The sequence below is a fragment of the Pteropus vampyrus genome, unplaced genomic scaffold, assembly GCF_000151845.1.
Source record: "Pteropus vampyrus isolate Shadow unplaced genomic scaffold, Pvam_2.0 Scaffold86, whole genome shotgun sequence".
Classification (NCBI taxonomy): domain Eukaryota; kingdom Metazoa; phylum Chordata; class Mammalia; order Chiroptera; family Pteropodidae; genus Pteropus; species Pteropus vampyrus.
In genome coordinates, this window is record NW_011888867.1 from 3,447,248 (window position 1) to 3,474,666 (window position 27,419).

General features: G+C 44.4%; 1 protein-coding gene and 1 pseudogene across 1 annotated transcript in view; one reads left to right on the top strand and one right to left on the bottom strand.

Moving 5' to 3' along the window:
- VPS13D (vacuolar protein sorting 13 homolog D) overlaps window positions 1–27,419 on the bottom strand; it is a 226,076-nt gene that overhangs the window by 61,787 nt on the left and 136,870 nt on the right. The window contains exons 65-66 of the mRNA XM_023532655.1: window positions 22,782–22,916; window positions 21,450–21,617 (exon numbers count right to left, since the gene is read on the bottom strand). Coding sequence (XP_023388423.1) covers window positions 21,450–21,617; window positions 22,782–22,916 — 303 coding nt within the window. The remainder of the gene's footprint in view (window positions 1–21,449; window positions 21,618–22,781; window positions 22,917–27,419) is intronic.
- On the top strand, window positions 18,518–18,645 carry LOC111742127 (annotated as a pseudogene).

Consider the following 27,419-nt stretch of genomic DNA (forward strand, 5'->3'; position numbering starts at 1 on the left):
AAAAAAAATAAAAGTCCAACTTCCATGTAATTGGAGTCACAGAAGGAAGAGAGAAAGGAGCAGTGACAGTATCTGAAGTAACGCTATCCAAGAATTTTCCTAATTTGTCAAAAGACATTAAACCAAAATTCCAGATGTTCTACAAATCCCAAGCAGGAGAACCATATCTAGCACATTATTATTAAAAAGTAAAAATAAAGAGTAAATCTTAAGAGCAGTCACAGGGAAAAAAAAGGCATCGGAAATGACAGAATGACAATGAAGAAATATCATTAAAGGGCTGAAAGAAATTTGCCAATCCAGAATGCTAAATTCAATAAAAATATCTTTCAAAATGTAGATGAAATGAAGATATTTTCAGGGGAGGAAAAAAAAAAAAAAACCTGAGAAAGTCCATTGCCCTAAGACTCACAAAAGGAAGTTCTTTGGCAGATGGAAAATGACCCCAGATGAATATGCGAAGAATAAATGAAAATAGGACAAATATGTGTATAAATCTAAATGAATACTGTTTAATACAAAACGATTAATATTTTGTGAAGGTTAAACATAATATACGTAGTACGAAAACACATGACAACAATATCGAAAAAGACAGGACAGGGTAAATGGAGGTGAAGTGTTATAAGAAGCTTCTACAGTCTGAGAAGAAAAAAAAGGAACATGGGACAAAAAACCACTCAGTGACCCAGTAACTCTGCTCCTCAGTATATCTCGGGGAGATTCTTGCGCATGTACCCCAAGAAACATGAACAAGAATGCTAACATCGTTCATAATAGCAAAACGCTGGAAAAGTCCAAACATCTAACAGTAAAGACAAATAAACTATGACGCACTGATACAATGGAATACTAGAAAGCAGTGAAAATGGATGAGCTACAGATACACGTATCAACATGGACTGGACGGACCTCAAAAATGTGACACTAAATAAACAAAACGAGGTCACAAGGAGATACACGCAGTATGATTTTGTATATAAGTTCGAAACTGGCAAATTATAAATACAATGTTTGGTGACACACACGAATATAGTAAAACTATACACAGAAAAGACATGATTAACACAAAATTCAGGACAGATTACCTAAGGGTAGAAAGTGAGTGAAGGGACTATGATCAAGGAAGCTTCAAAAGTAGAATATTCTAGTGTATTCTATCATATCAGTATAATATTCTACTATGTTCTATTTGTATATTCTGTCGTTTAAGCTGAATGTTAGGTCCTGGTAGTCATTTGATTGTTCTTTAAAGAGTATACATACTATATAATACTCTATCAACTGACTCTTCTATAATTTGAAAAATGTTTATGAAATCTTTTTTTCTAAACACGCTACCAAAGGCAGAGTTCATTTTTTAAAATCAAACTTAATAAAAATTATGCCTATATCTGCAATATGGCCATATTCAAAAAGATCATAAACAGAATGGTTTTCTAAATTTTGCCGACTGGGCAGGAAAAGAAGAAAAAGGGAAGGAAACAACACGGAAAAAAAAAAAAAGGTAACTTGGACAGCTAGTTATTAGAATCTTGTAGAAAACTTCTCGTAATGATGGAGACAAAAGCAAACCACACAAAGGTCTTTTATTCAATACCCTCCTTTTCCATTAAAAGCAAGGGAAATCTTAGAAACGAATCACTCGGCAAAAGAACTAGAAGCTGACTGAAAAGCAGTGGAGAGATACGATAGCTTGCATATTCAAATAATCAAGTTGACCAGAGACTTGAAACTCTCTGGTCCAAACACACAATACGAGTTGATAACGTGACTTTAGTTTCACCTCTCAGTTTACAGCTGAGCTGTCCAATAAGGTGACCACATGCCACGGGAGGCTACCGAGCACTAAACACGGGATCAGTGCAAATTCAGATATGCCATGAGTATAAAATACATACTGGAATTCAAAGACTTAAGGTGGAAAAAAGAATGTAAAACATCTTAATTATTACCATATTCAAATAATATTTTGGATATAATGGGTTAAACAAAAATATCAAAAATAATTTCACCTGTTTCTTTTAACTTTTTTAATGCAACTACTAGAAAATTTAAATTACACACATGGCTCATACTGCATTTCTATTGGATAGTGCTGATTTAGAGGCCCGACTCTGAAATATATAAGTTTATTAAATTAAAATTAAACTCAGAAGGTACCCAAGTCTTGAGTTTCAGTTAATTCCTTCCACTTAAGACTTCGCCTCTAGATAACCAATAATATCCGGCAAATGGCTGCTATTCACTTGAGCAGAGAATAAGAGATGAAAGACACTGATTTGGATGTAGGAAGGAAGCCCTTTCCTCCTCAAGATGGAAGTGTGTCTACAGTAGGAAGACAGGTAGAGCGTTAACTACGGGACATACGCATGTCAGCTTCTACTCATGTTCTCTCTCCCAGCAGGAATCACTATTAAACCAGGAGGCGGCAGAGCGTGCCTCGGGGATGCTTCGTACGCGCTCCCTGCACACAAAGCCGCAGGGTGACCCACCGCTGCCCTACCGACGCGTGCAGCTTTATTCGCGTGGGTATCCGCCGTCCTGCACTCGTATTTCTGTCTGCTTTCCTCGCAAGGCTGGATGGGCGGCTGCATGCAATGCTAAAAAGCTCAGAGGCCAGTGACAGGGAAACACCGAAGGTTCCGGTCAGCTGGGCACCCATGCCCCCAGGACCGTGCCTGGAACGCTGTTGGAGGGAAGCAAAGACTTGCTCTGCGTTCCTTTTCAACTTCTGAGCACCTAGCTCCATCCCCACTTCGTCGAAATGATAGATTCTACTTTACTAAGAGAAAAAAATCTTTTTCCTCCCTTCCACCTTGAACTGAATAAATGGACTACTGTTCTTAGATCTACTGTTCTTAGACTACTGTTATAGATCTAGACACAGATCTATAAGAGCACAGATCTTCTAAGACCCTGTCTTAGATATTGCTCAATTAATCATATCTTATACCTTTCATCTTTCTGGCCTCTTCCTCTCAGACTGACAAATAGAATTAATCTGCTCAGTCTTAAAAATGCCTTCCTTTAACTTTTCCTCCCTTTCGAGCTATTGTGCATCCATTTTCTTCTCTCTCTGGCCGTCTTTAAAAAGGGTTCTACACTTATTGTCACTCTTGCCCATTTTTCTATTAACTGAAGATACTGAAGGCCATGCCTATAGTAAATAAGACGAGACAAGGATCAGAACATCTAACAGTATCCCTCAATACCCATGCACTTGAAAGTAACAGGAAAATGTATGGGATCATATTTAGTGGCAGCAGCGACAGATTTCTCAGCACCTCTCCCAGACTGCTCCCGGGCTGCGGGTATAGAGCGTAATTAAGGGCGAATCCTAGACATAGCACCTAGAGAAGAAAACAAACCTTTGCAGAGTCCAGGCAAAAGGGAAGAGGGCAGACAGGGAGAATTTCCTGAGCTATCTTTTCTTTCCACAGGGTGTCTACGGCTTTGCTGATGGGCAGGAAGGGGTCTCTCAGAGGACCCTGAACCTGGCTGACTGCTGTGAAGTCTACCCCAGGGTCGGAGGGACGGGACAACAGGAATCCACTGCTTCGGCTGCTTCCTCATCTTCAGGTAAGTGCCACAGCCGCCTATGTTAGCAAGAGGAGAGTGTGACACGAACAGCCTCGGAACTTCAAAGAACAAGACGAGGAAGTAAAATTGGGAAAGTGTTTGTTCCTTAAAAAAAAAAAAAAGAAAGGGTGACGCGATCTGAGCTATGCTTTGACAAGATGCCTCTAGTTGCTGTTCTGAGAATCGGCGCTGAGAGGGGTGGAAGCAGAAGACAGCTCCAAGGAGCCCGGCCGGGACGGTCCCCGGAGAGGGTGGCAGCGGCGGGCGGGCGGGAGGGAGTGTGTTCACGTTGCGGAGCAGCGGACGGGGTTTGCTGATGGGCTGGAGACATGGTACGGATGACTCCAAGGTATCTGGGCACTTGCATGTAAAGAGAACAGGGAATAGTTAAAATGGTAGAAGGTGCCCAGTGTTATACCTGGCACACGGGAATGGTCAAAAATTAGTTCTTTACATCTCAGACCTTCTGCTGCGATTCAGAGCACAGGGATCCGAGATGGGATCGGTTAGGCCGTACTAAAGCTAGAAAATATCTGGAGAGAGAAAAGTCAAACGAGAATACACTCAGCAGCTGTCTACTGTGCAGCGCTGGTTAACCGCCATGAAAACATGGAACGCCTCTCACTCTAAAATTATTCATCTGTCAGGGATGAGGGGGTGAGATGCCAGCCAACCTACACATGGCCAGTGAGTGCTGGCAGCAGAACCTCGTCTTCCCCCCACCGAACAGAAATGGATCCATGGAAAAGAGCAATAAGCCATGTGGTGAGAACGCAAGAAAAATGTAAAAAAACAGCATTCTGTGTTACATCCAAATGTATCCAACTCCTATAAAAGCGACTCTGTCTATCAAGTCCAGGACACAAGTGGCGACCCACAAATGCTCAGGTTCTGTGGGACAAGGGAGGTGAAATGACCACAGAACACGCACTGAGGACGGGAGTCCGCTCCTGACAGACGTTTAATCAGGTTTTACTCAGGAAACCTTTTCTTGATCACATTTGCCAAGCGGCCCGACCTAAGTTCAACCTTGAGAGTCAAAGGACCCAACCCATCTCCCAGCACAAGAGCGGGGACGGACGCCGTCCTGCGCCGAGATGCTGGGTATAGGGAGAACGCCAAGGCTCACGATCCCAAGAACCAACCCGGAAACATGTGGCCTTAGTCTAAACATCGGCAGAGAAACGGCAGCCATTCCTCTATCAAGATAAATGTCCCCTTGGATGACACACATGTGAAAGTAAAATTCCAACTCAAAATTCAGACACTGTCACCCACCTTGAGGGGAAATGGGGAAGAAAGGCTTCCTAGAGAAAAGTCTCCTGATTGCAGAGCGGATGGGGCAGGGGAGGGCTGGAGGTAGAAAAACCGTGAAACACATTCCTCTGTAGAATATACTCGTTCCTCTCCACTGAGGTCATATCTAGTTGAGTTTGTCTAAAGAAAATGCTGAAACAGTGCCATGGACTGACCAAATGGGGCCAGATAGGTTAATTTCCCAAAACGTGGTTTGAGGATCAATGGCAGATACTCTATCAGATGCTCTGGGCTTCAGGGCGCATGGCTTTCTGCTCTGTTAGATGGAGGTGCTGGAGGCAGTCCCTGGGTGAGTTCCACACCAAGCCACTCCGGCCAGAAAGAACGGTCTGGCCGGATTTGCAATCTACCTGCTGTGAACAGGTCATGATTTGGTTTTAGCTCTAATTACATAAGGCACGTCGGGTTTGTTTTTCTCCCCCCCGAGAAGGTGTGGGGGGCGGCTGCTGATTTTGTTTTGGCCCCCTCTGTGAAAAGTATAACCATTCTACCCACACACATGAAAAATACCTGCAGGAAATCATTAGCTAACATTTGATATATGCACATATGGTCGTATCATGACAACAAGACGAGGCTTAAAAAGTAAGAGCTTATTAGGTCTCTTCCGCTTTAAATGCATGTATGATTGGTAAGGGGAGAGGAAGGGACAGAGGGGTGTGAAAGGGCAGGCGGCCGCTGGCCGAGTAGACCAGTTGGTGGAGGCATGTGGCCACCTAAGCACTGCTGAACCAGGTGCCTCGGTGCCCCGGGCCCTCCTGCCCTCAGGACAAACGTCTCCCTGGCCCAGGCTCACCCTTCCCTGCACCTGCCCTCCTTGCCCTGGGCAGAGAGGCCCTGCCCTCGCCCTCACTGCCCCACTGGACCCGCGCGGACTTCAGTCCTGGCACCTGGGACACTTTCTTGCAAGCATGTGTGTACAGAACCTCCTCCCATGCTGGACTGTGACCGAGTGGGGGACCTTCGTTTGATTTGTGTTTGCTTCCCCCGCACCCAGCGCAGAGCCTGGTGGTTTTCACTGTTCATATACAGGTGTGACCTCATTACATGGACACAATGAGCAAGACTTATCAATACGAGGTTATGCTTTCCACACACACATCTGTGTTTAGTTGGTGCTTATGTGGTGCTAGAACAAGGTTCAGTTGCCCTCACTAGCTGTGTCAGACAGAGGCAGGACACTGCATGGGTCTCAGCCCCACGCTTCAGCTCGGACGGTAGGGCATCTACAAAAGAGGGCACTGCAGGAAAGGACTTTAAACTGACCCAAATTCTCTGCGCCCTCTCAAGAATGCAGCCTTACGTGGTTAATTCCTGCAGACGTGACGTTGCGGAAAGACCCAAGAATTAAGGCCACTACACAAGGTCCAACTTTCGCACCAGGCAGAATCAAGAGCAGGGGCTCTGAACCAGAGAGCCCAGGTTCCTATCCCAGCTGTCTTCACGGCCTTAGGCAAGCTGCTGAATTTCTGGTGCATAAACGGGGACTAGTAAATTGCAGGGTCACTGAGAGGATTCAGCAGTCACTCCGTGTAAGACTCGGATTAGCACCTGGCGCGTGGTGAAGCAGTCAGTAAATATTAGCTAGCAGCATTTTTAAAGATACTCATTCAGCTCCTAGCTCAAATTTAAAACTCCCTTCAACTGTGCGATCAGTATCGGTGTCCATCCCACGTCTCTGGACAGCAATACTGAGGAATGAACGTAATTAACATTTTTAACACTTAGAGTAGAGTGAGAGCACACTAACATATTCCACAGGGTCGATCTAATTTCTCCATTGTAACTATTCAGTTTGCACAGTGAAGAGCCTCCTAGTCAGGTCTGACAAACAGATCATGTGAGACAAAGGCAAGGAAATACAAAATTAACATTGTGGTCACTCCTTATCAGAACACAAAGCCACATATACCAGACTGCCCGGAATGAAGGAAACGGGTTGTTGGCTTTTGATTGGAATTTCCTAGGATTGTTACCATGTATGCAAGATTACTCCAAATATTTCTCTGCACACAGTCGAGTTTATGTGAAAATGTATCAGAAACGATTTAGTAAGGGCTTTGGGTTTGTGGGTGAACAAAACTGCTTTCAAGAAATGTATCATTACCAGGCTGATTAAGAAAATACCACAGATTTCAAGTACTCTAAGTCTATAAAAACCTTAGCGCACCACTTATTGGGGGTGGGTGAGGAATCTTGAGGCTAAATAAACAAACTAAAGAGCCGGTAAACCAAACAGGCTGGTGACTTCTTTTCTGATGTGGGTGTGACTGTCGGCCAATTCTCGTGCTGGACCTACACAGCATTTTCGAGATAGTGGGAGCTCTGACATTTCAAACCGGGACACACCACCTCAGCAACCAACGTTTAGGAGCAGTACTGCGTATTCATTTACTTAATCCTCTCAGAAGCACCCCCTACAGCTGGCAAGTTTTTGTTTTTTTTGTTTTTTTTTTAAGCAAAAGAGGAAAACCTAGAACACAGGAGTAGGCACTCATTGCCCAGATGTGTCAAGGTGGGGGGAAAGGGCAAAATTCAAGCAGTTGACCTACGGTATTTCAAGAACAGGATGTTTCCAGGGAAAATGTGACAAAATAAGACTTTGATGATATACGTAATTCTATAAAAACAGCAGCTAAAATCAGTGTAACATCAGGCCAAATGAATGCAGTTTAAGATTAGAAATAACCAAATGTTCAGGCTGTGCTCTTGTTTTGAGGGATAAAAGAGAAGAATAAAGAATGTGCTCCAAACCTCTTTCCTCCTCCTCCTCCCCCTCGCCCCCCACTCCCTCTCTTCCTCTGTAAAAGGCCTTTAATTAGCTCACATCCTCTCCCGACCGACCGGGGTTCCCTAATCCGCCCTGACACCGCCTGTGGGCCGGAGGTGGGGTCCCAAGCAGAGCAGCCCGGAGCAGCTCCTGTGCTCCCCGGCTGCTGCAACTCTGCAGATGCCTGGTGGGTTCGGCATCTCCCTCCCTCCCGCCCTCCCAGGAAGCCGCCCAGCAGGTGCCCATTGGCAATAGTTTTGTGTTACAGGCCTGAATGAATGATCCCCGCAGGAGCTGCCGACTGTTTTCACAGACACAGAAGGCAGTCAAAAGTCCACCGCGTGAACTTGGAATGACCCCAGCTGCAGAGTCACTGGCGGGTTCATCGGGAGGGCAGGCACGCTTTATTAAACAACTAATACTCTTCACAGATAACTTTCGAAACAGCAGAAGTGTTAACTCTTTGCAATCTTGCTCCGGCAAGGAAGTGGAGGGGCTCTACTGCGCGACTGAGGGTTTGAACCCCAGTGAGGACCTGGGGACAGAAAGATGGTGCTTTCACTGGGCCTGGGTCCGGACTGGCACCATTCGGTCCGCTGCTTTGTTGAAGTGTGCCAGATTGGAGTAAAATGGCAAAAAGCAAAGGTTTCTGGCACCTACTCCAGTAAGGATAGTGACAGCCCAAAGCCAGGCTCACCCCATGGCTGTGCCAGAAGCAGGGGCATCCAGACTCCCCTGGCTGGCTTGGCCCCTTGCCCGCACACCTCTGGGACACGCGTGAGAGAAAAGGGTGCCCAGGCCGTGAAGAACCCGAGTGCTCGACTGCCGTCACCCACCAGGGTCGGCGTGGAAGTCACTTTGCTCACAGCAGCCAGAGGCAGCACAGTTAGTTCGCTTCTGAAGGGGGATTCAGAGAAGGTTCGCGTTCAGACCAAAGTGTTCTCACAGTCAAGTCCCTTCAGGCTTGCCAGACAGCGGGTGCGTGCACACGTCCCCGTCTGCGTCGCTCGCCGAGGGGCTGGCCGGCCGCCATTTCGTCCCCAGGCTGGAATCGCTGCTGAAGATCCCTTTTTTCTTTTCTCTCTCTCTCAACTCACACACACTTTAGAAGGAACCCAATGCCAATAATCATAATTAATGACATGCAGATAAACGTAGAAACATTAGGAGAAATTTTTAAAATTCAATTCATCCAGCAAAGTTACATTAATTTTGGCATCGACCAAAGACTATGTGGGTAGCAAAGGCTGACCTCTAACCCACCTCGCCACTGCCCTCTAGACCTAGTTATGGAAGGCCTCCCTATTTACTGGGGGTGGGGGTCTTGTCTTGTTTTCGGATGGAGTGCCATCTCGCCTGGGTTTACCCCACTGCGTGAGACCCTGTGAGGGTGTGTGAGGTGCTTCAGAAGACCTCTACTCCCTTCCCCATTCAGGTGATCTAAGCTTCACAGTGACACGCAGGTTCTGCTCAACGAGCCTGCGAGGGCTTTCTATGTGCCACGCATAGTGCTCGGGGCTGAAGACACCAAGGTGAATAGGACTTAGTTCTTGTCCCCAAGGAGCTCAGTCTAGAGTGGAGACAGACGTACGGACAGGTAAAATCAACACAAGGAATGCTGAGAAAACGCACACAACCCCAGGGCTGTGGCTCCAGTAGTCTGCTCTCCCTCACTCCCGAAAGGACGAGAAGCAGGTACCCACAGCCGCTGACTCCATCGCGAAGATCACACCAGACCTGTAGCCAGAAGACCTGAGTTTCAGGGCGGGACCTGCAACTAATGAGCTGTGAGAACCTTACTGGGTCTCAGTTTCTCCACCTGTAATCTGAGAGGGTGAGGGGCTGGCCTTCAAGTTCGTTCCCAGATCTGTGTTTGGGAGTTCCCACCAAGGCGTCAGAGATTGTGCTGAAGGTCTAGACCCCGGAAGGACTGGCTTTGCCACACTCAGCTGGAGCAGAAAGAGATTTAGGTTCGGGACCTCTCTTAGGAAGACTACGAGATGGACTTCGATGGAAAGGCAGAGGCTTGAGAGTTAAGATACCATGTGAAATAAAACAAGGCTTCTCACAGAACCCATTTTTTAAAATAAAACTAAAGTTAGACACTGTTCACTGTTGTTTTGTCTTCTAAAGAGAAACAAGTGGCAAATTCTTCCTCCTTGTGTTTAGTTCTAAGAATTTCTCTCTCCATATAACTCACTCATTGAGAGACCTCAATTTGCCTTGCGATCCTGCAAACCTTACTTGTTGATGCTGCTGGCCACAGAAGCCCAGGACCGGGCTGAGAGCACCTGGCTGGTTTCGCCCCTTCCGCATGATCCCTCAGCAATCATGTGTGTGGCCGACTGAGATTTCAGAACCTACTGCTCGCACGCAGCCCGGCACGGGTGCCAGCAGAGCGAGGCCCTCTCTTGGGAGTCGGACTTTTTCCCAGCCGTCTCCACACGTCAGAGAGCCACCCCGGCCCTCTCTGAGAAGACTCAGTCCAGTGGGAAAAGCAGTGGGCCGAGTCGTGAGGCCCGGGCGCCCACGCCTGCTGCCAACACTGACTGCGTGATTCTGGCAAAACCATTTGACCGGTGTGACTGGATTTGCCATCACTAAAAGGCAAGTAATGGCCACACTTGCCCTGCTGGCCCTAGGGGGACACTGCAGAGTTAAATTATCTCACAGACCTGAAAGTGCTTTAGCTCCTGAGGGACAACGTGCTTTCTGGAGCTGCGATGTGAGAACCTGGGCTGCAAAGCCTGGTCCTCGCCCTCCCCTAAAGCTCCCTGCTGATCCTCCACGAGCCAATTACCTTGTCTTCTTCTGTCAAGTGAAAACAATAATCCTTGCACTCTTCGATGTACAAGTTGGTGAAAACCAAGCAAGAACAGGGGTGTGTTACATAGGTTAAGTTTCTGTAAAACCACAAGGAGCCGGCAGTGGCTCCTTTCTTATACTAACTGGCATCATCCTTGCCAGTTTCCAAGTTACCAATAAAGAGATAATAATGCCGCTGGCCACAGTACCCTGCTTCGAAACAGTACAAAGGCAGCAAACCTGAAGCCATGGGCTGTTCTTGGAAGCGTGTTCTGCTTAGTGTTCATTTCAGAGAAAACACTGGAAGTTGCTGCTTCCAAACCAGTGTGTTGTTATGCACATTCGACAGCTTGCAGGAGATGTTTACTTACACGTTTGCCTCTCATAAAACAAGCAGATATTTCCCATGATTATTATTTTGATCCATTAGATTTAGGGGGACAGAGTTTCCCCCGACTTCCCCCTATAACAGCCTCCCAGGGCTTCGTGCTACCTTCAGCAGCGTCTGGGCCCGGTCCAGTAATGCACGCCTGGCCTCTCTCAGTCCGAGATACTGACTTCCACTGGGACTCAGTTTTGTCGGTGTCTCAGGCCCGAGTGATGGGAAGGGGAGGAACAGGATCCTAAAACGTCAACAGCTTTTTCCTATCTGCATTGTTATACATACAGTGTGATTCTGGATATCAGTCAGCTTACAAATATGTCTGGGAGGAAAGTCATGAACTTTTTCAAAGTTTCTGTCTATTTCACATAAAAACCATAAAATGGTTAGACAATAAAATAAAAAAATCCAGCCGGTATTTCACTTATTGAACAACTGCTCGTTGAATGTGTGCCACGTGAAAACGCTGCCCCGGGTAAAAGGACAGTCCACATGGATACGACCTGCGTGCTTCAGTTTTCCTAATGATATTTACGGTCAGTCACAGGGTAAGCTGGCAAAACACGACGACAGAGAAGGCCTCCGCCTTCCGGGAGCGTTAGGTCTCCCCTGGGATGCGAATGGATCGACAGACAATTAATCGTGTCACCCCGAGGAACAGGATGGTGTTCTTCCCCTCGGCCCCGCAGCCGTGCCGCAAATGCTCTGCACAGACCCCCACTGCAGTACTTACTCTCTCCGCATCACGATTACTTACAAGCGCTTCTCGTGTGCCTCATCTGTTCCCCATCCCTCGAAAGACACTTTTTTCCCCTAAAATCTTACTTTCCTAAGCATCTGCCACAGGACCTAGCACATAACTGACAATGCTGGTTTTTCGAGGCACGTGTGAGACACGCGCACAAATGGTTACTAGTTTCCAAGGAAACATGAGGTCGCTGCTTTAAAGGAAGCACCAGGCTTTCGGAGCGGGGAGAATCTCAGAGCATCTGGGGTGGACCTTACGAAGTTGGAGCCATCTGGCCAGAGATGGGGAGAAGGGCGCTTCAAACGGAGGTAAAGTTATGAGCAAAAGAGCAAAGGTGGGCGTGGGCCAGAACCGGCAGAACTGAGGAAACAGGAAGTGACCGGGCGGGCAGCTTTCCGCCACTTCCCCTTCACTTTTTATTTCACTCCCCCGATTCGGCTCCTAGTTTTCGAGTTTATCTCCAACCGCCTCATGTGCCTAAGGAGGAAACCCCCGTGTTCCTAGAAACGGCATAGGAGGGCTTCCCCACCAGTATTTAAAAGAAAAAGAGCCGCGTCCTTCCCATCTGCCTGTCTGAGGGAAGGGCGGGTGCCTCTGCTATTCTTTACTGACCAACTGTGCCTCCAAACCACCATCTAGGACATGCTGACCTCGGCTAGGAGTCAGGCCTGGACAGATCGTCACTTGGCTATGAGGAAAGCTAAGGAAAAGTGAGACTCTTCCAACTTCTAGAAGGACCTTCCTTTTCTTCTATGGTCTCTTTTATGGGAGATTATCCCTCACTTCCAACACTGCAGAAACTACTTAGTGTGATGTTCTGATATAAGCTTAAAATTTTCTCCCTACCAACCCCTACTCCACAAAAAACTAGGCTTCAAGAATTGTTCTTGTCACACATTGTTTGTGAGTTCCCAAACACATGACTCCCACATATTTCACATAAACAGCACCATGGTTAGAGAATAATTCATAAGCCTCTGCAAGGGGAAGATTCATTTTCCTCCACCTCTGTTCTTTGAAACCCACTCTGCGGGGAAGAATATGATAAGAAGGCTCGGACGACACTGATGATAGCAAATCCGAGTCTAACACAGAGGAGATGTCAGTTTCTATAGTATCAGTTAAGATGCAGGAAGTACTGTCTAGCAATGTTCTAGAAGTCACGACACCAAGGAAGAAGTCCAAAGCTCTGCCACTGTCCATTTGGCCGCCTTGGGCAAGTTATTTACGTCCACTGGGACTCATTTTCTTCATAACCACCATCATCATCACCACCACCTGCCTGGTTTCAGGTTTATAGAAAGGATCACAGATATATTGATGCTTCTTCATCAACAACTAAGTATCAAGACAGATATAGAATGGTATTATTATTATTCCATTGGGGGATGTTTAATTCTAATTAGTTGATCTTCATACTTCTTTCCTCCAAGGAGCAAACAAGTCAGTAGAACTGACCATAAAACTCAGGAAAAACACTGTCCCCAACGTTCCTATCTGTCGTCTTACCTCAAACAACGGTATCACTAAGCGTCTGAAAGCCAATCTGCTGGCAGAACTCAGACAAAAATCTCTGGAAATCTGAAAAGCTGGAGCACAGGCTAAGGGGAGGCCAGAAGGAAAGAAAAGGATTATTACGATGGGTTTTATTTTCTGCCATCGGTTGATGGTGGGGAAGCTCTGCTGAAAACCAGATACTGCAACTATTTTAAAATGACGTCTTAGTTATTTAGAAATGCTGAAAGCGGTGAAGTCCAGGAAACGGCTTACAGAAGTTACCATTTACCACGTGCACTTAGAGGAAGATGGCTATTGGCGCACAAGCCGAAGCGACCCCAGGCTCTGGTCGGCTGCCTGGGCAGCAGTGCAGGGGCCCGAGTGCGACAAGCGCTGCCTTATTTAAACCTGAATAAAATTGGGGCGAGCACTTCAGGTGTGTGAGAAAGTTCAGTCCGGTTACTCGAATGCTTTCGAGTGATACGTCTTGCTAGGATTAGAAAACTCTTTCAATCCTTTGCTTCCATTTCAATCCTTTTACATGAGGTTAAGGATTCTCAGATAATGCAGATTAATTCAGAAAGCCTAGAAATCACAGTCGGAAAATCCTAAGGTCCCACACAGAGGAGCCAAAGTTGGGAACAAGAGGAAAACTGTTTGAGCTTTACTTTTAAATGGTGGTGTTTCCAATTGCTTGTGTTTTCGCTTCTACAGTGTTGTGGGTTTGGTAGAGGATTTTATCTGAGAAGCTGCATTGTGTAGAGAAAAAATATATAGGAAGCCCCCCAAATCAACTTTTTCCAAAAAGGCCGGCCCCAACAAAACCAACCCCTAATAAAACTTAAGTAAAGGAAACAAACAAGGCGAAGCCTAATTTTTCTCACTTATAAAATGGAAGTAACACTTCCTTCCTTACCGGGTCCATGGGAAAATTAAGCAGATGTAAAGTCCTAGTCCGTCCCCAACACACAGAAGCTAATAAATGATGGCTCTACTATCCACATCCCTTTCTGACTTTTAAGAATGATACTGACCAAGGAGTCCCCTCTTTCTCCTAAGAAAACACTTTTAGTTTTTCTTCAAATTGCAAAGAGACTCACAGGGCTAATTACAGGGGGAAAGAAGAGAAGGGAAATAGAAAGGACCGTCCAGACAGAGGGAGCATTCTCACCTTTAACTGCCAAAAACGGAATTTGATTTGCCTTTCAGGGTTTATAAATTTGGGTTACAGTTCATCCCACCTTAAGTTTGCCACAGTTTCTCAAGAAAGGCCAAATACTGACATGAATAATATTGAGATGCAGAAAAGGGATACGCTCCTACCTGGGGGTAACCAGCCAACCTAAGAGAGCGTGCACAGATTATTCCTTTCCTTACCACGTTTACACCAGGCTAGAAAGCCACTGCGCTCTGGGGGACACACATATTTCTGTCTTTTCAATTTAGCAACCGAACAGTTTTCCATCACAGACACTGCAGTGTTGGAAGATGTAAACTCCTCCGACACGAGACGTTCAGTCTAAGACTATAACTTGAGGACCTGATTCTTAACTGAACTACTATTAGGACATGAAAAGCAGTGTTAAACTTTTCCAGTCTTTCTGTTGCAAAAATAGAGCTTCAGTGGCGCTGTCGTCCCCCTGCTTCCTGACTTCTGGCTACGGAGCTGCCTGAGTGGCGTGACGATTGGGGACAATGGAACCCCGCTCCCTGAGCTCCTCTGTGAGCAAAGCTGCTGAACAGGGCAGGTGGGGCCTGCCGGGGAATTCTGGTCACTCCTGGGGTGCTCATGCCACCACTCGACTCCCACCCTCCCTTCCCCGCCCAGCACACTTCCAATTCCCATGGATATTTGAGATTTGACCAAGTTAGGGTGGGTCACTGATGGGCCATTCGGCATCTAAAATTTGCCTCTAACTAAAACGAGCTCAGACTCAGGGAATCATTTTAGCATTCAAGGTTATCAGAGGAAAATAAGACAAAAATTCTGGTGCCAAGAATTTGAGTCATTTCCCTCTATACAACGACTTGAAGGCACCTCCTCTTGGCTGGAAAAGAAATCTCTTGGGTGACTTATTTAGGATCAAAGTCTTTTTGAAAATAGAAAACTCTACATTCTCTAAGGGATAGATCACTGTCTGAAGTGAGTTTCATTTAACCTAAAGTTTTGTGCCAACTTAAATACACTAAAACCCCAATGCTTATAAGAAGGCATTCACCTCTTACTTTCTTATAGGTACATGGAAAAGCTATTATGGGGATAATCAGCTCAACTATAAAATGAAGCAGTCATACATAATGACAAAAACAGATACAAGTCATAAATTGCCTTTTCCCCTCAGAGTCCATGCAGGCAGGCACTCAGTACATTCTTTTGTGCAAAGATAAAACATTTGCCTTGACTAAACAGGGCTTTTAGTCTCGTTCGAGCCTTTAAATATACTGCCTACAAAACAAACACAGACAAATGCTGTTTCTTAAACAAAAGGCAGATGGACCGCTCTGCCCTCAACAAGGTCACAGTATATATGACAGGAGGTTGGCTAATGGCAGGGGTCGCCTGAGAATCTCTGAGTGAAGGGACACAGAAGTCAGTGTCCACCGGATCACTGCTCTGCCCCTGATCTGGTTTCCTGGGCACAAAGGGCCAGTGGAAGGGCCTCCTGGAAGGGAAGCCCCCATTCTGCATACTGTACCCCATATAGAGATGAAAGAAATGGAACAAAATATCATCTAAAGTCCTAGCTGATTTTCCACTGAACTATCTAAATGGTCTCAATTTCTATTTCTCTTTCTCACTTAATTTGCTTGTCTTTATCTTCAGACAGTTTTCCTAAAAGCTATGAAAGTTCATTCTGAAACCAGGCAGGGCTTTTTGGTTGCTTGTTTGTTTTTCTTGTTGTTTTTGTTTTTTAACATATAGTCATTTCTAGAACGAATCAAACACTTAGCAATATGTATCTCAAAAGTAGAACTGAAAACGAGAATCAAGACACTAGTTCAAAAGCTCGGGGATTATCTCTGCAGTTGCCTGTTGACCTTGGGCAGGCCCCCTTACCTCCCTGGGCCTCAGTCTCTTCATGTATATGATGGGGCTAATACTGCCTATCTTATCTTTTGACGACCAGATGCTATCGCCTGAGTGAAACAGGTTTGCAGTCGTCGAGGCCCTCCATCTTTATGCTAAGATGGAGATGGTAACAGTCACGACCAATCCAACACGAGGATGATCACGGCCACCACCGTTTCCTGAGGGTCTGCTTTGTGACTCAGATGGTATGGTAGCCATCACCTTACCAGCTAACAAAGGGATGTCAAAAAATAACCTTCTGGTGGGAAGTTAGCAGTAATTAATTTTTATATTCTCTACGGTGCCTAGAAGAAAGCCTTATATGCACAAATAAAAAACACTATATAGGAAAAAAGCAAGGCCTTTAGAATTAACTAGACTTGGTTCCAAATCCATCCCTATCATTTCTAGGTGTGTGCTCTTAACAAAATTATTTGACTTCTCTACGTCTCAGTTTCTTGCTTTGAAGAATAGAGATTAATACACATAAGTCAACGAAAGAATGTAAAGGGTCTATTACACAGCCTGACAAACAGGTGTTCAATAAATGTCCATAAATTAGTATGTGTTCCATAATGAAGCAGGCTGTTTTAGCCCTGTTCGTACATCTTTTTCCTACTAATGCTGTTAGCACACCAAGAAATAATATAAAACTATTTGCTCTTTATCTAGTTCATAACTAATAAAACTGATTAAAACAATAAAACGATGGCTAAAGCTAGACAGAATAAAAGATATTCGTTAAAAAACCAACAGAAAACTCACATCTCCTTGACAAAAATTTAAATCTGCAGAATTTGCGCTGAGAAATTTGGGCTTATTAGAAATAAATGCCATAAAGCAAAAGACAAAGGAAGAAACCTGCCACACCACTGCAAAAGTTATCAGTAAGATTAACATGTAGCGAATAACAAACATGCATTCCAATTTCCACGAACAACGGATTTTGATGAAAATCATTTCGGTTAAAAACAGAGAAAATGATTAAAATATCTGCATTCCTAAGTGAAGGGTCAAAACATAGCTGAGATCTAACAAGTTCTCAAGACCAAAGGCACATCCTCTATCGCCTTGACGATGACACAAAAAGAAAATGGAAAGGGGGACAGAGCAGAGGTCCCCTTAGTGGCGGTCAGAGGGGCTGCTCCCCTTTGCTGGGAGAAGTTAAGCGCGCTGTGCGCTGTCTTCCCTCAGGAAGACCAGGGGCAGCTGTCCCCAACGGACAGCGACTTTCCACAGCGGCAAAAGGAGAATGGGAGCGTTTGCTCTATTGTTAACAGCTGAGATTTTCTAAGTTTTAAAAGAACTTTTATTTTGGGGGGGATAGCTGTAATTTTTCTGTAAGTTTATGAAAATATTATACAATAATTACAGACAGAAGGGAAACTGAAGTCTATGTAAGAGAGAGAATTTGTTCACGGGGCATCTCCCCAGCTCTCTGGCTTTGCAGGAAGCTAGAGGGCCTTGTATGTGACACTCGGCGTGGAAAGATTCATGCTGCAGAGAGAAACCTGCTCCTCTGACGTGGTTTTGGGATTTGAAATGTGCTTTTCTCAAATAAATCGTATCCCAAGAAAGGACTCCAGGCGTGACCGGCTTGCCGTGACTTAGGATCAGACTCTGAGGTTCTGCTCGGAGGGTTAGAAGCATTTGGCCAAGACCCGGACAAGGGAGTCAGGGGACAGAGGCCCACAGCATGGGGGCTAATGCCCAAGCCTTACCACCTTGGCTCTGGAACCCGGACGCTCATTTCTGGGGGTTGGGATGCCAGAGGGAAAGGACAAGAGAAATAAAGAGGATAAAAGGGCCACAGATCATTTCCCAGTTATGGTTCTTTGAGGCTAATCTTAACTAAAGGAAATACCAGTTGAAAATGTAATGAGCAATTCCAGAAGCAGGCATGATAGACCTGACATTAAAAATCGGCCGTGAAGAACTCACAACGCCTCCCCACAGACGGCAGGTCTGCAGGCCTACGACCTCCTTCCGGGACAGGAGGAGTTCCCTTCAACTGCTCACTGGGTTTTCACGAGCATCATCTCTTTTGCTCCTCAGGTCTTTAGGACAGGGAAAATCATCATCACCTTTTCACAAGGTAAGAGGAAAAGCCCTCAAGACTGGCAGAGAGAAAGCTCATTTAAAGGGAGGGATGGGCCTGGCACCCCAGCACCCGGCTGCCAGCCTGAAGCTCCCCTCCGTCTGCGATGATGCCAATCTTTTAGGAGGCACGAACCTCTCCGAAAATCCAGTTAAAACCTGAGGTCCTCGCATATGCCATATTTATAATTCACTCCAAGAGGTTTATGGAACATCTCTTCTCCACGCCACGCCCAGCCCATGGCACGAGTCTACAGCCATGCCACCCTGAACAAGCCCGTCTGATCCGATCCCGTCTGATCTCGGAAGCTAAGCAGGGTCGGGCCTGCTTAGTACTCGGATGGGAGACCACCTAGGAAGACCAGGTGCTATAGGCATACAAAATAAGAGATTGTAAGTTGACAAGGTCCTTGCAATCTGTGAGGTCAACCAAGGGTTGCCTCGCCTAAAAAAAAAAAGCCCACAGAATGAGGCTGAAGCCAAGTACGGCCAGCGGCCTGGGGCTGGGTGAGGGCCGCTGTCTTCTGACCCTGTTCTTTAATCAGGGGACTCAGGCACTCTAAAGGGATACTCCCACAGGCCAGCAGTTGATTATTGTGGTCATCTGCACTTCCTTAAACCCTCCTTGTGTACACAGAAAAGCAAACAGAACATTCCCCTAAAGCAACATTAAAGGTCTGATTTCAACCCACAGAACTACAAGAAAATGAAGATCTTTAGCTGAACTACATATGTGTGGAATCACAGACGACCTGATGGGGTGTTTAGTTGATGGACCTGGATCTGGAGGTACCATTTCCAAGAAAAGGTGGTGATTTTCAGTTTCTTTGCTTTCTCATCTTAGAGATCCACGGACTAATTTCTATAACAGGCCCAGGGATCTTGGTATCAAAATAAATTACATGGCAATTCCTCTGAGTGGCAGCTTGTGGCACCAGCAATGATGAGCTTTACTAAAGGCAAGAGAAACACCTGAAGGCCCCAACCACCTGGGGAGCAGGCTTCCCACGGGAGAGGCCTTGGGTCTGGAGAGCGGTACCTTCACGGAAATCCAACGACCATACAAAGCACGATATCCAATCAAGTGCATGGTCACTGTCACCCAGGCCTTCATACAGATTCGAGAGTGAAGGGAGGGGACAGGAGTCCTCTGCCCTTTCTTTCTGCTTAAGTTATAATCTCGTGCTGACCCTCAAGCTCCAAAAGCCGTTTCCCAGGGGAAAGAGAAGGACCAGATGAGGCTTCTAAAAATAAGGGAGAATAAAGAAAGGACCGATCCTTTTTCATCGGACGTCACAGAGAAACTCTGGAGAAACCCACACAAGCACGCACCCGTGGGGAGGTCACAAGAGCATCTCCAGCTTCTTCGTTCTCGTCCAGAAGGTTAACCATGGAGGGGTCCTAACAGCCAGACTGGCCCAGAAGGAGTCTGAAGGTCCCACGCTCCGAGCCTGAGACCCTCCTCCTCTGCAGACAGGCTTTCATTGTAAGGGCATTCATGGTTCCCTGGGGGCTAAAGTCTGAGCATTTTACACTAATGCAAACAGGTCAGCGTGAAGATTCATTCTCCTGTTCAGTCTATATTTTTCAAAGTCTTCATAGGCTCATATCTCATTTTATTCTCACAGTAAGCCTGTGAAGTAGGAGCATTTCTAAGTTCCAGGTTGATGCAGGTCTCTCAGTAAACTATGAGTGCATTTATTTTTTCAAATTAAAGCAAAGCCCAGGGGTACAAAAACAAAAAAAAAGGAAGTATAAAGCTGAGGAGTCCTGCTATATAAATTAGAATTTAATACAATTAAATAAAATCTTTAAACTGAGTGTTTACAACTAATTATTTAAATGCATCTGTTTACATCAAGTTTAGTGGCTAAAGAAGAATGGCGAGGTCCCTGTGCCACCACTGAGATGTTTCATGTTGCCGTCGGGGTGAAGGTCCGAGGGCCGTGTAAGAAACGATTCAAGGCAGAAATGTGCTCAGACTTTGAACGTGAGTCTGTTCCTAAACCGTAATTTAGAAAGTCTCTCTTGCCTCTACCTTTTACCTTTTTCCTAAAAGTAAGAGTGTTGCCTATTTTGAACCACAAGCCAAACTACAACATTTGGTCTGGTTTAATATGACTACAGCATTGAAAAGACGGATCTGATTAAAGACCTACCAGCTCTCGAAAACGGTTTGGAAAACAGGACTAAATTCCCAGCTTTCACACATTATTACCGAGAATGCCATACGATACAGCTACGCTGTCAACGCCACCGTCTTACCTGCTCTTTTACATTGTTCTCCTTCCCATTGTTCTAACAGGATAAATCCCTATGTGGCACCATTAAAGGCTCTTTACAGTAGAGTCGTGTACACCCTAGTGGCCGAGGGCACGAGGGTAATGGGGTTTCATTCCAACCACCAACCTCTGCAGTAAACGAGCAGAGAACACGGGTTCTCTCCCAAGCCCAGTTCCCTCACGAACAGGGCCACCTCTAGAAGTCTGCCGAGCTGACAGGAAGGGGAGGAAGGCAGGGCCCGGCAGAGGCCTGTCGTACGCTGTCAAGTGGCAACACCCCTTCCACACCACTACCTGCACCTTTTCCAGCTTCACACACAAGATCGGCTCCTGCTGAAAATAACTTGTGGAATAACAAGATGTCCAGCAAACAGGAGGCCAATGAACAGAAAGGCCACCTACACGGCAAGACACAGAAATCACACTGCATCCTTCCGCTGCGATCAGATTCAGGTGACTGAAAGGGCTCCTTCGTTCTAGAAGGCTGTATTTCAGTTTGGACTTTACCCTGTAAGCTGTGGGGAACGATTGCAGGATTTTAGGCAGGAGAACGGCACGATCAAATTCTACGCTGTGAAGAGTGAGTTCATTCTGGTGGCATTGTGAAAGATGCAGTGACGTCCAGTGGGTCGGAGGCCGGCGCAGTGGCCCAGGGAAGACATAACCAGAGCCTGGACGAAGGCAGTGGTGATGGAGAGAAGGAAGAAAAGATATTTCTGAGGTGCACTCGGAGGGCTGGGTGCCAGGTTATCGGAGGCGAGGGGAAGGCAGGGCATGTGCGTAATGAGGCCAAGGCCAGGTATGTGACTTCTCGCGAGCTGTTACCTATCACGAAAATTACAGAAGTGTAGAGGACTCGTGCGCTTAACGACAGTGGCGTCTCGCATCTATTTCCTTACCTTGGCGGCAGAGTTGGATACTCCATGCGTAACATTTCTGATAAGGCCCCCGACATTTCCATACTTTATCAGTCCAGTAACCCCTTCAGAAACGTCATTCAAAAGCCCCATGGGGTTGCCTAGGAAGTCCACTGATCCCAGGATCCGAGCTGCCTGGCTGAGGAGTTCCTGTCAAATGGAGTAGGGAAACAAGAAGAAAAGCAGCCCCTGTTACATCTGCAGGCGGCGTCCCGAGCAAAAGGTTAGACCTCGATCTTGACCTCCACTCCCAGCGACACCAACAACTACCTTTTAACTCTCATGATTGCAGCTCCCGTCCCTTCGTGAGCTCCACCTAAACTTCTCCCAACGCACGCACCCCAGAGGCTGCTTTCAATACTGTCATAAATACACTTCGAAGCCATTTAGAAGAATAAAAAAAGGTATGACACAGATATGATTCTTTACAAATATTTCTTAGAATGTACCTGATACTCCCCACTGCTGCAACAAACAGGAATGAATTAGCAGCAAGGAGACCTTTAAAAGAACGGTCAGGAAGGTGGGAAGATCTGTGGTTCCCTTGTAATCTATGGAGGGGACGGTACACCAAGAAGCACACTCGGACCTGTCAAGTGACCCTCCACCTCCCGTGTACCTCCGCTGCCTGATTCCGGGTTCCAGTGACATCTGCTCTATCACTCTCCTTACAGCTCGGTGGACATGCCACCAATCAGGAAAGGCAAGGAAGGAAACAATGGAGGGAAGGAGGGCGCTGGGAGGGGAGAGGGTGAAAGGAAGCAAGAGTAAGATCTACTTTAACTCTGACAGCTAATAAATTTGATACAATCGTGACCTATCTATTCATTGAGGAGTATGCCTTGGCTTTATATTTTGGTCTTCGCAGTCTGGCTAATAAATACAAAGTGGAAAATGTCCAACTTGATAAAAAGTTTTTTAAGTTCAACTCCAGGGCAAGATCTGAGGCTCTAAGAACACTGGTATAGTTGTTGAAAGTCAGCCCGTGCCTGGTAAACGAAAGAGTTCGCAGTATTCTGTATTATCATCAGAGCATCCATTAAACCTTTAACAGTTGTGACTAATCTAGTGGAAGCCCCTGAGACTAGTTCTGAGGGACGAGGCTAATGGCTTATAAATCAAATGCACCGTTTCAGGATTTCACAATGTGTACAGCGTGCTTCGTGGGCTGTGACCCGACCCATAACGCAACCATCGGAGCTGAAATGTTTAACCAGGTTCTCAATAGCTATGTCTTATTAACCAAAATTCCCAAACAACTAGCACAAACACTGTGCTCATGCTCTGGCCAGGAAGAACTTCTCCAAAGCTCACCTCCTGGAAGTGTTTGAGGACATCATTGATGATGAACTCCTTGGTCTCGTAGGGATGGACTCGAGTGAACGGGTCCAGGTTAATCACAGCATCCTCGAACCGAATCAATGGAAATCCCAAGGTGCTTTTTAGGGCCTGGTTAGGAAAGAGAGGAAATGCCATACTTTAGCTGTAGGACGGCCTTCTAGGGTATGATAATTCTGGGTTCTGTGGAGGTTACAAGTCATGTCAACTTTCCCATGAGAGTCGAGGTTTTGTTATTTATAAACAAGGATTATAAAAGTAAAATATGGGGGGAAAATACACATCACCCAAAGTAACATATCACATAGAGATAAACATTATTAGCTTCAGGGCCTAATTCTTTCTGATCTGTTTTGTAACTGTGTGTCTGCGTGTTTTCCTTTTGGACTAAAGTATACCACATGCGCAGAATGGTGTACTAATCAAACGTACACGTCAGTGATTTTATCAAAGTAAACACAACCATGGAATACCACCCAGGACAGAAAGCAGATGATCGTCCCCATCTCAGAAGCACCCTGCCCCATCTGCAGACTCCCAGTCACACTCCCTCTTCCCCTAAGTAACCACCATTCTGACTTCTATCCCCACAGATTAGACTTCCTGCTTTGAATTTTATATACACAAAATCATTGGCATGTGTTGCATGTGGCTTCTTATGGTTAACATTATGTTTGTGAGATTCACTAAGTTGTTAGATAGAGCTGCAGTTTATTATTGTTTATTGCTACATCGGATTCCAGCATACAAATAAAACACTATTTAACTATTCCTATTGATGAACAGTTGTGTCATTTCAAATTCTTTGCTATTATAACGCTGCTATGACCATACTTAGACATGTCTTTTGAATCGCGTGTGTACACATTTTTTCTTGAATATATACCTGGGAGTGGAACTGCTGGGTCATGAAGAATATATACGTTCAACCCTAGTACACACTGCCAAACAGTTTTCTAAAGCGGTTGAACTGATTTACGCTCTCCTCAGCAGTCTATGAAGTTTCTTGTTATTCTACATCCTCATCAACACTTGGAATAGAGAGCTTTTTAAGAAAACAAATATTCTGATGGGTGTGTAATGGTATCTCAGTGTGGTTTTAATTTCCATTTTCCTGCTGATGAATGAGATTAAGTACCTTTGAATATGCACATTGGCCATTTGGACATCATATTTTGTGAAGTGTCCACTCAAATCTTTTGTTCTTTTTTGTAGTGGGTTGTCTGTTTTTTTCTAATTGGTTTTTAAAAACCGTATAAATTTTTCTTATACATTCTGTAAACAATTCCTCTGTTAAATAAATGTATTACAAATATCTTCTCCCATTCTATGACTTGTCTTATTACTCTTTGAAAGGTATTATATAATAATCAAACATTCTTAGTTTTAATAAAATGCGACTTATCAATCTTTTCCTTTATGGTAAGAACTTTCTGTGTCCTGGTTAAGAAATTACTATTACACCATGATCATAAAGATATTCCCATACGCTTCCTTACCAAATTTTTATCGTTTTACTCTTCACATTTAAATTCATAATCTAGATGGACTTGATTTTTATATGTGGTGTAAAGTAGAGATCAAGATCTATTTTTTTCCACATGGATATCTACTTAAGTAATCTTAACAGAAAAGATAGTCCTTTCCCCTATTCGATTTGTGGAGAAATGACAAAATTCACAGTACTGACTCTCCCAATATGTTAACACGGTGTGTCCCTTTATCTATTTAGATCTTTTCATTTTTTTTCTCCCTAACATTTCATTGTCTTCTATGTAGAGGTCTTATCCACCTGCCCATCATTTGTTGGGTTTATTCCTAGGTATCTGTGGTAGGTTAAAAACGTCCACAAATTCTTCGCATATTCTACCATTAGCGAGTCCATTTCCCTTCCACTGAGTCTGCACTGACCTTGTAATTTGCTTCGACCAGTAAAACGCAGAACTGCTAACACTGTGCGATCTCTGAGCTCGGGCCTCGAGATGGTGGAGCTTCTGCTTTGCTCCTTCTGATGCTTCCACCATACGAAGAAGCTGAGACCAGTTTCCTTGAAGATGAGAGATCATGTGGAAGGAGGTTCTGCTGACAGCCAGCACCAGCCGCCTGACATGTGAGCAAGTGTCATCTTAGACCATTCGGTCTCAGGTGACTGCCAGATGCCTGCAGCCACTTGAATAACCTCAGGTGAGTCCCGCAGAAGCAGCACCCTGCTAAGTCCAGGCCAAACTGCTGACCCACAGAACTGTGAACAAATAAAATGGCTGTTTTAAGCCATTAAGTTTTGGGGTGATTTGTTACACAGTGATGAAAATGTATAACGTCCTTCAAATTCTCCTTTTCTCTATAATTGGTGCTGATAGGAAGAAATGCGATTGATTTTTATACACTGTATCCAGCGACCTTGCTAAATTTATTCATTCTAAAACTTATCTGTACATTCTTTTAGATTTTCTAAGTATAGAATCATGTTCTCTGAAGATAATAAAGTTTTCATTTTCCTGTCCAGTTCTTATACCATTATTACTTTTTTAATCTTTCAGCTTCGCTGTACTGGCTAGCATCTCCCATATGACAGTGAATGGACGTGGTGATAAGAGGCATCCTTCCCTGCTTTCGACACAGCATGTGCAGTATGATGGAGCATGTGGAGTATGATGTCAGCGGCAGTTTTTTTATAGATATACTTTCTCAAATTAAGGCAGTCACCTTCTGTTTTCTGTTTGTTGAGTTCTTCTCATAAGTGGATGCTGAATTTTGTCAAAAGGCTTTTGTGTCACTATTAAGACAATCATATTTTTTTCTCCCTTCGTTTTGTTAACGTGGTGCATTACATAATTTATTTGCAAATATCAAGCTAAACTTACATTTCTGAAATAAACCCAATTTGGTTATATTTTTTTTCTTATACATTGCTATATTTGACTTACTAATACGTTATTCAGATTTCTTTCTTCTATGTTCATGAAAAAATTGTGGTCTATAATTTTCCTTATTTGAATATTTTAAAATTATAAACTATAGTATTCTGGTGAACTTCTTGAACACATTTATAGCTATTTTAAATTCAGTGTTAATAATGCCAATATCAGGTTTGTCTATGGGTCTGTTTCTAGTGTCTGTTTTTTCTCTTGGTCCTCTTGGTAGGCTTGGTAATTTGTGATTAAATGCAACATTTTATATGAAAAGTTATAGAGGACTTTAGATGAGTCTTTAGCTTCTGGCAAACAGTTAAAGAGGCTTAATCCAATCGGGGCTGGGCTTTCTGAAGCCTAAATTTTACTCTTCATAAGGCCTGGTAAGTCCCTCAGTGGTCTCGACTGAAACCCAATCCCATTCCTCCACTTTTCCTCTCCCCAGCACCATAAAACTGCTAAAAGGTCTATTTAGCTCTTCAGCCTCTTGGCTGCCACTTTTTGCTTGGCTTCTTTCCGACTAGGTTACTTAGAAATTGGCATCTGCCTCAAGAAGTAAAGCAGTTCAGACTACTGGGGTCTCTTTTCTGTCTGTCCCTTCTCTACAAGACATTAGCCCCTCAATTACCAGCTCTCCTAGCAGCAGTGAAGTCTAGCTTCCGCTCTGCCAGGCCCAGGAGATTGCCAAAAACTTTGCTCGGATTCTTTGCCTTTTGGCAGTTGCTTTCCGCTGGGTTTCTCCACCTTTCTCTCCACACCGCTTACAAATTAGAAGTATCTCAGGAATGAAAGCAGAGTAAATGCTGGGCCCACCTTATTGAGTTTCCTGCTCTCGTAAATCTTGGACCCTCAAGTCCTGGCTGTCTTGGTAGCTTTCCAATACCTTCAAACAGACTCGTGGGTTTTTTATATCTAGCTTTTCTTGTCGTTCTCAGCTGGTCTGGGTCTGCCATAAGCTGGTTAACAATTTCTGAATGTGGTTTATTTTCCAATTACGTTTTTATTAAACATGATTGCTATTTCAAGAATTTTAGAGAACATGTCAAATACTCTTTTTTGAATGTGAAAATACTTTTTCATGCTAATAATGTTAGTACATCTCTGATCCACTTGGAAGTGATCCTTATGTAGTGTGAATAATAAATCTAATTTTACATTTTTCCATATGTTACCTAGTCTAATAGCACTTATTAAGACATCTATGCATTCCCCAGTGAATTAAGATGCCTTTATATGAAAATCTCATGTATAATTTAATAAACTTACTATTTTATTTTCTTATTTATTTTTTAATCTTTTAGCATGTATTTTCAGAGACTGCCTTAAATTCTTTTGGAACAACAATATGTAAATAATTGAAATGAAATCATATAACTGAAGAAAACATAGATGACAATTTTGAAAATCAAAGAGTGGGGAAACTTTTTTGTGATTTGAAATTCAGATTCAAAGAGGCAAAAGACTGATAAATTTGACATTAAAATAGAAAGCTTTTGTATAATTAAAAAAAACACACACATCAAAAGCAAAGTAAAAAGACAAATAAAAAAACCAAAGAAAATATACCCGCAACTTAGATCAGATAAAACTTTTATAAAGAACTTTTAAAATCAGAGGAGACAAAAGACCAATAATATGATAAAAAAAAAAATGGACAAGTGATAAGACCAGATAGTTTATTCAGTTAAGAGAAAAAAATGGC